At 32.6% G+C, this 13,002-nt stretch overlaps 1 protein-coding gene across 1 annotated transcript; it reads left to right on the top strand.

Annotated features, from left to right (window-relative positions):
- Positions 1–5,221: 5,221 nt before the first annotated feature.
- LOC143225895 (uncharacterized) lies at positions 5,222–12,513 on the top strand. Its single transcript, XM_076456069.1, has 3 exons — positions 5,222–5,384; positions 6,521–8,043; positions 8,369–12,513. Exons 2-3 carry the CDS (start codon positions 6,564–6,566, stop codon positions 8,551–8,553), a joined length of 1,665 nt encoding a protein of 554 aa, XP_076312184.1. The 5' UTR covers positions 5,222–5,384; positions 6,521–6,563; the 3' UTR covers positions 8,554–12,513.
- The last annotated feature ends 489 nt before the right edge of the window (positions 12,514–13,002 follow it).

The raw sequence follows: 13,002 nt of genomic DNA, 5'->3' as shown, positions 1-13,002 counted from the left end.
ATATAATTATTCAGAGATTTGTATTTGCTGTTTTTAACGCAGTCCTTCTTTGTGATTTTGTTTACTTAACTTTATCAAAACATACACAAGCATTTAGACTTGTTAACCAATCTAAAGATAAGGTAATTACTAATTTAATTAAAGCTTGTAATAAACTTTATTCTAAACAAAATCCTTGTGAAGATTTACCGTTTATAATAAAACTGATTCTTTTCAGATTTGTGACTGTCAGTTTTTGGTGCTTTTGATATTTAAACTATGATTTTAAGATAGTTTACCTATCTGTTATTAAACATAAAGCTCCACAATGAGCTATCTTTGCTGTGCACATCGAGAATATCGAAATCCTATATTAGTTTCTTTTTACTCTTCAATTTTTAAATTTGTCCAGAATTTTCTGAAGATCATACAGCCTATCTTTTGATCCATTAGAAACTTGATTGTCTTATTTTTCTAATTTGTTACTTTAAGTTATTAATTACATTTTAAATACGCTTTACTTTCTTCTATCAAAATTAACAGCAAAGTTTCAAACTTTGTCCTTAAACAGAAATGGTCACGTAATTAAATCTCATCTGTACATTTTACAACCCTGTCTTCAATTAATTGATTTATTAATTACATTACAGTTATTTTCTTCATACAGTAAATTATTACAATAAAGCCAACAACTCGAACCATAAATGTCGTTTTTGAAAGAAGAAACACTTTACAAAAAATAATAATTAGTTAAAGAAAATGTAAGATGATGAAACTGTGAAACATCAGAGATCGTGGCATTTGAAATAAACAAAATATTTACTAGTTCGAATGTGACTGGTCTCGCCACCTAGTGGCACATAAATATATCTGCGGACACTACTAGAAACCGGGTTTCGGTACCCGTGGTGGGCAGAGCACATATGGCCCATTGTGTAGCTTTGTATTTAATTCCAAACAAACTGAAAGCCAAAACTAAATTTAATTATTTTTTTACATTAAACACAAGAAACGTCTAACAAATGAATTAAACTGGTCAACCAGTGGCTCAGCTGTAGTGCTAAAACTTTGCTTTGAATACCCACTAAGGCAAAACAAAAATATTTTGTGGTAAGCAATTAACAAACAAACATATCGATAAATATAATAATGTCTATTAATGCATTACATAAAACATTTTAATAATGAATGCGAGAGAAATACAGATAAAATATTATAAAAGCAAAATCAGAACCCTGATTCTTTGGTTAATATAAACAAAAACGTACTACAAAAACATTTCCTGTCTCAACTAATGTTAGGAGCATAGACACAACACATTGCAGAATAAATACTTTCAAAAACAAAACTATCATTCCATTATTTCAACAAGATCATTAACACAACTCAAATATATTAGGTATTATATAAGATTGTCATTTCCAATGCCCCTCGGTAGCTCAGCGGCTCAGCGGTAAGCATGACAGCTTGCAACACTAAATAGCTGTGTTTGATACTCACGTTGGGCAAATAGCCCATAATTGTAGCTATTCGTTTAAATACAGAACAAACTTCTTATCTTAGTTGAGCTAGTATAATGAACTTATCCGTTCCATAAGCAGTTTCAACAACTCTAATTGAAACAGTTTCCTGCGCAAATACGACAAGATATTAATATGAAAATGTGTGAAAAAATTCTTTAATTTATTCAGTCATAGGGTGTAACTTAAGCCTCTTCATTTATACTAAAAATATAATTTTGTATCCTCCTCATACCTCCGTTTAATTGTGATTTTCGTTGACCAACCCTTCACCTGTTTATAGTATCTTATGTTAAAACCAAGTTCATCACAGTCTATAATCTCAAAACCTCCTTCAGCACGTGCCTATAAAGTTGTCGGTAGTTTAATATTAATCATATTCGTATCAATGTCACAAAATATTTCGTCTTTCACAGAAGCCAGTTCTGCTTCGCTTACTTTTTCCCGCTTCATCTTACCTAAGTGTAGTTATTAGCACAACTTCTTGGCGCATGCTGTTACTGATTACAACAGTAACATATCAATTGAGGACAATTTCTGTACATGTGCTCTTCAGAAAAATATCAGTTGTAAATCTTGTGTTGGAGGCCATGTTTTACTTTGATATAAATTGAGGACAATCTCTATACAGGTGTTTCTCAGAAAATTATAAACATACTGCTCTAACCTTGGATTAAGCTTGAATTTTGTTCATAAATGTTGTTATTTTTTGTTTTGTAATAGTTATAATAAACATTTCATCTACTGATATCTTACTGCATGAAAGGTTAAATTTTTGTTTGTTTACAATCAAGCACGAAGCAACACAATAAATTATCTGTGCTCTACCCACCTTGGGTATCGAAACTCGATTTTTAGCTGTGTGAGTCCGCAAACATACCGTACATCTATGCCACTGGGGATTAAAGGGTTAAAAGATGTTAGCACTTGATGAAATAAAATTTTGAAAATTACATTCAATTTCCTCTAAATGAATTGAGTTTTCTAGTATTTTATTTCTTTTACTTACTATTACGAATACTCTTATTTCTAAATCAAAATTGTTTTTTTCAAAAAATAAATTCAAGTAAACTTTATCAATTCACCATTATTTGAGGTACAAAGTGATCTCGATAAACTGAAAATCCTAATGGGCCAGACACCCCTGTAAGGTTGCACTCCATCTATATCTTATAATCTGTACGTTTCCTTAATCTAATGTTAACTGTTGCTAACGTACATACAAGGAAGGTGGGGAGCTTTTGTTTTCTGACTGCACTTTGAAGATCTCATAAAGACTTGTATATTTGTTTAAGCACAAAATCGAAGTGTAGGGGAGGATTAACTCAAGTACCTAACCTTCACACTAACAGATGTAAGTTTGTTTGTTTAGGAATTACACTCATAGCTACTCGAGGGCTATCTGCACTAACCGTCCTTAATTTAGCAGTCTAAGACTAGAGGTAAGGCAGCTAGTTATCACCACTCACCGCCAACTCTTGGGCTACTTTTTTACCAACGAATAGTTAGATTGATCGTAACATTATAACGCACCCACGGCTGAAAGGGCAAGCATATTTGGTGCGGCCAGGATTCGAACCCACGACCCTCGGATTACGACCCGAACGCTTTAACACGCTTGGCCATGCCGGGCCAACAGACGTAATAAAGGCCATACTTTATTAGTAACTTATAGCTCGATCTATGAAAATCTTATTTTAGATATCACAGAAATGCAGACAGAAGAAGACACCGCACTATTCCAAAAAGCAGTAGTTGTAAATATGCATATGTAAAAAAAAGGTATTGGGGAAGGCAAGTTCCTTTATATCCAAGGTACCAAAAATTCTTATCCGGTCTGACAACATGAATGAAAAAATGTAATTGCCTACATTAGGAATATAATATACAAATTAACTCTTTTTCCGGCAATATACAGATAAATCGCTATGTTGTTAAGGGTCTTAAATTCAATTACAGTTGTTCAAAATTAGGTACCTTCTTTGGTTTTTTGGTTTTTTGTTAAAACATTACAGAAAATGGAAGGTGGCAGATTAAAAAAAATCAACGCAAAATATGAATTTGAGTATTTTGTATATTCGATCAAGCAAACAAGTTTTTCTTAATTGAAGTTTGCGATATAAACTACGCCGCAGGTCTATTGTCAAGATGCACAGTCGTCGGATAGATGGAGAACGAACATGATGGTGGGACTCTGAACTCGTTTTCAAATATAATATACTTAATCTTTGTACATTAAATAAAACTAAGTACTAACTTAGCTTTCGCGTCAAGTCTTTTATAATAAGCCTCACTATTAAATACTCTGATAATAATATAATAATATTCGGAGAGTCGTATTCGATTTTGAGAAGTTGGATTTAAACTTAGTGGACTTGGACTGAAGAGTCTCGACTTCAACACTTTTTAAATATATTATATTTTCGAGTCCAAAAATTCTTAAAATGCGACCTTCACAAACTAGTTCCATTTATTTTATGTACCTTTATTCTATTTTGCTCGTATTTTCGTTAATTTAATTTGGTTTGAATACGGTTTGGTTTGTTTTGAATTTTGCTCAAAGCTATTCGAGGGCTATCTGCGCTAGCCGTCCCTAATTTAGCAGTGTAAGATTAGAGGGAAAGTATTCAGTCATCACCATTCACCGTCAACTCTTGGGCTACTCTTTTATCAACGAATAGTGGGATTGACACGTCACATTATAACACCCTCACTGCTGAAAGGGCGAGCATGTTTGGTGTAATGGGGATTCGAACCCGCGGCCCTCAGATTATGAGTCGAGTGCCTTAATCACCTGGCCAGGCTGGGCCCTGTTTGAATGTGTAAAATGTCTTGTTTGAGCGGGAAACGTTTTAGCTGTCCACAAGAGGTAGTAATACATAAAGATGCTTAATGTGTGAAACTAAAACAAGAAAAGTGTGGTTTTTTTTTTCCATAATGTGTATTTGCAAAGTCAAGCCTAATGAAATAATTGTTCAAAACCCCTCTTTAACTTTCAGTCTGAGTTGATTATGTTGTTTGTTTGTTTTTCGGAAAGTAAGATAAATGTCATTAAAACCCAAGTAATATCTTAAGGAATGAGTTTCTTAATTTTTGAGGAATAATCCAGATTTTTTTTCTGATTTCGTATACCTCACTAGACGCAGGAAGATATTTTAACAACAAATTTCAAATGACGTGTGCTCATGATTATTTTAATGTTTTTTATTGTTTCAAATCAGTAGTATTAGACAAGTGAGCTGTGGACATTACGTGCTCGTCTGGGTTCTATATATCATAGGACATAGGTCAACTAATGATAATACAATTTATGCTTTCTATGTTGCGATGATAAAACAACTGATAGTATATAACATGAAGAGCGTTTCTGGACTGTGATATGACAATGCTTCCATGCAGTTAAAAACGTAGTCAGTATATCTTTAAATTCTTGTTGTCAACAGTTTCTGGGCGGGTAATGACCTTGATCACACCACAAAGTCCACAACTGTGAAAAGCACTTTAAGAGATAGCTCTGTGATTGGTACATGTTTATCACTTTATTAAGCAAATCTCAACAACGCTGGGTGCCAAAGTTTAGAAACAGATTGGAGATTGGAAAAATAATATTAGGTTACGCGTTATTTTCTTATGCGCATGCGCAATGCTTACGTGACACACGCAGGTTAGCAGTATCTTGGACTTTGTGAAGAAGCAAGCAGTTGTAGGGATTTGCTTAACTCGCAGTAAATCACTTTCGTTGTGGGGTTGATAACGTACTTATTGTAGTGCTTCACGTTTCCAACTAGTGAGACGTGAAGTAGACAAGGTAATTAGATAGCATTAATGCTTTCCTAACCCACGATAATGTTGATATTCGAAGACGTGAAAAAGGGAGGAGAAAAAGTAAGTTAACCTTTAATTTACCGACATGCTTGTTAATACTACTACTACAAGGTGGTCCGTAAGTCCCGACCCATCCATATGTTATTATGCTATATTCAATTACGCATGTATTATAAATTTGTTTCTCTTTTTCAGAGAAATATGGCCGATGTAAGCCCATTTACACTTGAAAATGTCTCACAGAACATGGCATCGCATAATATTATGCAGCGAGAATGAGGGATAGCACACAGATACATTGGATACATAAATAACAGATACATTGGATACATAAATAACAGATACACTGGATACATAAATATGTGGATGGGTAGGGACTTACGGGCCACCCTGTAAATGTGCTTGGTTTCTACGTACATTGTAGGGTGTCCTAAGGACATTTTCTTCTTTAGCTTATGCCAACAGACATTTAAGCCGACGATAATTAATGTTTATATACAAACTATTAAACCTGGGATCAATTGCTGATAATTTACCACTTTCAGATCTATAACATAAAGGGAAAGTAGAGCTCCTTTCCTTGTGGTTAGAGCAGACTTTCGTTTCAATCTGCCCTTCGTTATCCTTAACGTTATTTTAATGTAAAGCTACGCAATGGACTACCTGCATTCTGTCCAGGGTGGGGAATCGAACTCTAGATAATGTCACGGTAATTCTGTAAATTACCGCTGACCCACCAAGAAACTACATTTATATATCTATTTTTCACCTACTGGTATATATCGTAGCATTTTATTTAAAACAACGTAATCTTAAGTCTTAATAGTATGATGAAAATATTTACGTAAATTGTACCAACTATTCGTCCAATAAAATATTTATACTCTTATAATATATTAGCTTTTTACAGTCACAAAGTTACTTATTAATTATTATAAGAAATTTAATAATTGCTTATTTTATATTTTAGTTACTTATTTTGACGAAATATGTTTGCAATGATATTTTTTACAAGCTATGCTAATATTTTCGGGCATGAACGAAATTAAAATAGTATTGTCCTGTATGACTGTCTCTTCTATAAATTTCTAATCCTTCATGTTTTAAGGTAAACTTTAACATACAATAGTGACTTAATGTTGTAAATAAAAATATTTATGAAAGTTATAATAACAATTTTATTTTTCTCTTTCCAGGTTATAAGTCTACGATTCTGTTATTTTAAGCATAGGAGTCAAAATGAGGATTTTTTATCGCAGCGCAAACCACATTCGTCGTCCAACCTCCACTTTTAGTAGAATCCGGGACCTTGCAAACCGCGCTCTTGTTTTGGTCGTTTACTTCTCAGAGGCCACAGGGATTGGACAGTTCATCAGATCTTTGTGCACGTGGTTAGCATTTGTTCTTTTGCTTCCTGCCGTAGGCATTCTGTACATAATAAAACTAGTGTATTTGAAGGCAGTACAGAAATTAATCGAAAAACTTTATCCAGAGGAAAATCTCGAACTTGTTCTTAATTCATCTTTCCGTACATGCGTAGATACATACAATAGTTATGGCATTGTAACACTGCTGCTTTTAGCTGATGGTGCGCCATCTATAAAAAATATTCAGAATCAAGTTGCTAAGCAAGTAGAAGATTTAAGCAAACAAGAAAGTAGGAAAAATACCAAGAGGCTGAAAAAGCGTCTTGGTGTACGATTAGGATGTTATGTATGGGAAGATTCCGAACATTTCAAAATCGAAGATCAAGTTTTCTTAGCATCTGACAAATGGCATGGAAAATCAATAACGGAAAATGTATTACAAGACTATCTTAATGACATTGCCCTATATCAGTTGTCTTTGAAATATCCACCTTGGCAGATAATTATAGTTCCTTACAAAAAACTCGATAGCCGGTCAAAGTCTTACGCAGTTATTGTAAGACTACATCATCTATTGGCAGACACGGTAACTCTTCGAGACCTTTTTTCATGTTCCAGTAATGATCTTTTTCCCGTAGTGCAAAGGCGTAGTACCTTTCCTTACCCATTTCCACAGGAAAGCATTATTTCTATAACGTGGAAAGGTCTCAATTGGAAAAGAATTTTCAATATTATTCATTTTTCCTTTCTAGCACCCAGTATTGTACTGTCAGAGCTTTTGTCTTTTCCATCTTTTGGCAAAAGACGTTTTCGTTCCCTCGTTTCATCCACGAAAAAGACTGTATCATGGTCAGAAGATATACCTTTGACATTTCTTCAAAGAATAAAATCTAAGGCTGGGGCTACAACTAATGAAGTACTGCTTTCCTGCATAGCAGGTGCCCTGAATCAGTACTTTCAGATGAGAGAAGGAGACGCTCCTGTAGAAGACTTCCCAGCAGTGCTTCCAGTGTACGACTCTCCTGCTGTTAGTTTGCAGGAAGAAAAACCTTCGGGTCTTTTATCTGTAATGTTGCCCATAAGTCCCACAGATCCCCTATCGCGTCTGACTAAAATTCAACGTCGAATGACGCGGCTGAGACAAAACTTTTACAAGTTTGAACTCAGTAAACTACTGTTGCAGTTGGTGCCTAAGCTGATTCCTTCATTAATTTTGAAACTTGCTACTCATATCGTAACAAAAAAGTATCCAGTTATTATTAGTAACACCTTCGTTTCGCCATATTTTGGAACAGTTTGGGGGAGCGACGTTTCGATGATTCACTACTGGCGTCCACCCATGGCTAACACAGGTACGGGTGACTCATGGCTAAATTTATTAAAAGTTATGGAAATATAATACAATAATTAAATATAATTTTGGCAAATAAAAGAATGTGTTTCAGTAATTATATAACTCCCAATTTTGTTCTTGATTAGGTCGAAGCATAATTATCCTAAAAAATGGGTAAATTAATAACATCAGATGACTCGTCAAGAATATCTTCTTTTTGAAACTTAAATAAAAATTAATAGTAAAATTATGTTATTTAATTTTTCCTTGATTATGATACAACGTTTATTGATAAATAATGACTCTGATTTATTTGTTAATTATTCATTCAAAATATTTTACAGGGCTCTCGTTGTCGGTTATGCACTATGCTGACAGAGTGGCACTTGCTGTCATGGCTAATTCCAGCGCTCTCCAACGGCCTGACATTTTAGCTTCCTGTTTTGTGAAAGAAATTAACACTATTGCAGTAGCTTTGGGTGTTCGGCGAGATAGAAGACTATCTCCTTCACCTTCCTCTGTTATTTAATGTTATTGATAACAAGTAGTTTAAAAATCACGATAAAAATAAATATACATTTACAAACAGTAACTTATATTGCCATTAAATTTTGAAAACTTTTAATCATTTTTAACAGACCAAAATTCAATACTCTTTTAAGAAAAAACATGTCTTCTGATTGTCCTATCAATTGTGAATGCGTAGTGTCTCCCTATGTTGTCGTCGTTTATGACTGAACCGATTCACGTGGCCAACATAAATATAGATAGCGAGGATGAGTTTCCTTCGTTATTTTAACATGTTTGACTCCTATAATTTAACGTATGTTCTGATGCAGAAGAAAAGCGAGTTTTGCGAAATACTTACATAAATATGATGTATTTATGTTCTAGATGATACTCATCGAAGGAAAATATTGTGGTTTATTGGAATATTTTTTTTCACCTGTACTTCAGCATATTTATATATTTATAACTTTTCAATGTACAAACAGATTGTTGTGATGTTTGTCGACTTTCTTCCTTATTGCTATGACCATAAACATTACAAAGTAATGCTATCTTTTAATGTCTCTGTTACCAAACTGTATTGAATATATTGATGTTACTGCATTCTTCAACTTCAGTTTATATTTTTTATATTATCAATACCGTCTAGAGGGCGAGATACTGAAGAGAATAATAAAAAAATTAACGTGCCCATTGACTACAAAGGCACATAAGACTTCTGCTTTCAGCAATGCCTATTTATTTGTGAATTATACGTTTTTTGAAATTTGAAATAACATATAATATTTAGTAGTAAGTTTCTTACTTTTAACCCTATAATTGAGGCTGTAATTATAGTTTCATGATCAAATTGAAGTGTTAAATCACTGTGTTCTTGTTTTCTTTTTTTTTTTGTATCTGTGTTAAAAATAAAACTGAAATAAATAGTTTTAAATATTTTACGTAAAATCTTTGTATAGCTAACAGTTCACTTTTAATTAGCAAGGATTTACGTCTAAATCTGAGTAGCCATGAAAAGAAATTAACCATCGTATGGTCATTCGTATTCCAAACTATCTGCCCAGTATTATGTATTAACAGTATATAATATAAACATACAACGTACGTAAATCTTAACTTTTGTCATTTAATAATATGTAAAACATGTAATATAGATAAAAGTGTTTAATCTGACTTGCTGTTATTTTACATTCAATTATAAAATAGTGAAGGTTGAAATCGTCGACTTTTAAACCGATGTGATTTATTATGTTATGCACGGTTATTAATAAGTATGCTCTGTATATTTTGGTTATTTAAGACACAAACACATAGAAGCGAGGATTTTGTCATTCTGTTGTTCAAAAACAAGTTTTATATTGGGTTGTTTACTACTGATGACATTGTGACGATTACATCTGTCATTTTATTCAAAACATTTATTTTATGGGTTGTAGATGTTAAGTTACAGCTGTTAAAATAAGTTTTGAGGAAGATATTGTTTTTTTATAATTTAGACTGATACTACATTTCCATTGCTTGTGTTATCAGTAACAATTTCAATGCAGTCTAATCGTGATAGGTATTTAGGTTTACTAACCCAGGGATAGTCAGAAATCAAAGTTATTTCTTTTTGTCTCTTTCTTGAGTTGTAGATAATTTGAGATTGTGGTGATTCGAGTTCGTGGAATGAGCTATAACTTTCGTGGAATTTTGATCAGTTTTTGTCGACTTTTCGTGGTCAAGCGAAAGGAAAAGCCGAGAAAAAGACGCATCAATTTCAAGTATACGTGTTTTAACTTTAAAGGCTTGTGTGTTGTAAAAGTAGTTCTCTCGTTGGTAAGGCTCCCTGATGGGAGAACAGAAAGTTTATGGACATAGAATGATAAAATCATGTAACGATAATAAATCACTTCATTTACCCTCTTTAATTTGTTCTTCACATTGGAAGAGTTGTACAATGCTATAGGCCTACGTTACATATTACCTTTAACTAAAACAAAGCAAAACAATTAACTTCTTCAAAGTGACTCCAATAGCTAGCACATTGACTGGTTTACTCTATACCTTGAAACAAAACTTTTCCCGCTTCTTTTTGACTCGTGTCATTAAGTTCTCTGGAGAAGATATCTTAATATTCAATGACGAAGTTATGTAATATACGGTATTAATTAGTTGTAAGACCACCACAGCTCTGGTTACACAACCAGAGGCAGAATGATGTCCTCAGTGAAGATTTGACATCAAACTCCCTACGTCTTGTCTCAAATGTTCCTACCTCAAATGTTCTTTGACGTAAAAGTATTAACTGTACAGCTTCACTTCTTGCAATGTTTCAACTGAACGATGTTTTTGAATTAGCCAACTAAACTATGGAACTGGATTTATAGTGACATGGATGGATTAGTTCAGGATGGGCCTTTAATTACAGATGGTAGAGCAGTAGTAGTTATAGATGTATTCCAAATAAATTCTTCTATTCAATATACCGTAGAAAATTATGTCTTAGGTTGGAATCCTTGGGCAGATTCAGAAAGAGGTGTAGTTGGTTTAATATTTAAATCCAATAATTCATTTTCCAAATACTTTATACTGTCAATGTTATTTTCTTTACAAAATGTTACTTTTTTTGTGCATCTTAAAATATGTAATTACAGCATTTATGTACTTCGTTAATGTCTTTCTCTACATCTTGTTGTTGTAATCTTTTGAATATCTCTAATAACTTCATTGATAATGCATTCAATTGGATTTATTTTGTTCCTATTTTTTTTAAAATAATGTCTCTTTATTCTAAATCTTCTCTTAAATTCCTGTCTCTCTCTCTCTTGTCCTCTTTTAATTTTCTATAATATTATTCTTGAAAGGATTTTAATTGTTTCATTATCCATGATAAAATTTCGATTCATTTTAATGTCGGGTTGTAATCTTGAAATACTGTCAAAGCTCTATTTTATTTTCAATAAAGCGTGTGTGTGTTTTCTTATAGCAAAGCCACATCGGGCTGAGTCCACCAAGGGGAATCGAGCCCCTAATTTTAGCGTAGTAAACCTGTATTCAGTAAAGTAATCCCACTTCTATCACCGACCTAAGTAATGATAACAAATTAATTTATTATATATAGTCTGATAGAGCCACATTAACTTGTTGACCTAATTTCATAAGCAAGTTTTACAGCTTAATTTCTGCAACTAAATTTAAGTTTAACTTCAATAACATTTCAATGTGAACTTATGACTTAACTCAGTAACTCGTCGATTAACGGCTAATAATAGTGAATCATTTTCATTAAAAAAGAGTCACAAAGTGATACTTAAATCGTACCGTACCTTTCTTTCTACATGTTACACAAACATTCTTGTTTTTCAACTTTCATAAATTTTCCAAATGAGAAAGTTGTCATAATCAAGATCTTCCGCTAGTAAATAATTAAATTTTAGCGTTTAAAATATAGCTAACAATATTAGTTTTCACTTCTCTATTTTTGAATCAGAAAAGGGCAAATTATAAGGAATGTGGGGAAAAACATTTACATATTATGTAACTTTCATCATAAATTTAAGTCTTTTCATTTCCAAAGTTTTTCTAGCTTCCAGCGCTTAAATAGAAACAATAACGAGTGATATGATTTAAAAACAATCCAAAATGGAAGATTTAAAAACAGTCCAATCTGCAAGATCATTTCTTAGTAAATAACATCTTTTGCACATAGCTTCTTATTTCAGCTAATTTTGACATGGTATTTAGCAAAAAATATTTGTTGTTCGTTATTAAGTCTTTGTTTTAGATATCATGATTTGAGCTATTTTTTTGGTATTATAAGGGAGTTTCCAAATTGATTATTTATAGAAATAAAATGTAATAATCACAACTCAGTTATTATTATGACTTGATTAGTTCGAAATATTTTTCAAAATACTTATTATTAATCGAAATATATTGAATGTGCATATTTTCTCAGGTTTGAAAATAATAGGAGACAATGAAAACAATAAAATAATCGAACTATCTTGAAAATTTTCCTTTACTTTTACAGTTATATTATCATTCAAGTGTTCTTGCTACCTACTAATTTTTGTGATGCGAATTTGTCATCTAAAGCTTATGCAAGAGTAGAAATGTTGTGAATAAAAGTTAAATCAGTTATTAATATTTAAAATACGACTCGTAATTCATTTGCTTATTACTTTTACTTCCCCTAACCAGAAAATAATCGGAGATCAATAGCACAACTTATCCTTTGAATTACCAAACCGACTTTACCAATTTCCTTGAACAGATTATTTGGTAAAATAAACAAGCTAATAACAGTTTTAATGTAAAAAGCAAATTATTTTAAGTATCGGTATTACAACTTTTGAATCAGCAAAGTCTGGATTGGGCGTAACACAATGGTTTGTGTGACTAAGCTGTGAATCCAAAGATTCACGGTTTGGAATTCGTTGCTGCAAAACAATGTCCGAATGCTGTGGGTGCAGTTATATTTTAA

The sequence above is a fragment of the Tachypleus tridentatus genome, chromosome 9 (assembly GCF_004210375.1).
Source record: "Tachypleus tridentatus isolate NWPU-2018 chromosome 9, ASM421037v1, whole genome shotgun sequence".
NCBI classification, from domain to species: domain Eukaryota; kingdom Metazoa; phylum Arthropoda; class Merostomata; order Xiphosura; family Limulidae; genus Tachypleus; species Tachypleus tridentatus.
Note: the sequence above shows the minus strand (reverse complement) of the source record. Positions and strands in the feature narration are given on the sequence as shown.

Bases quoted from the DNA above. Each gene is read 5' to 3' on its own strand.
- LOC143225895 (XM_076456069.1), top strand. From the start codon at position 6,564: ATGAGGATTTTTTATCGCAGCGCAAACCACATTCGTCGTCCAACCTCC. The intron at 8,044-8,368 runs GTACGGGTGACT...AATATTTTACAG, and splicing joins TCCACCCATGGCTAACACAG to GGCTCTCGTTGTCGGTTATG.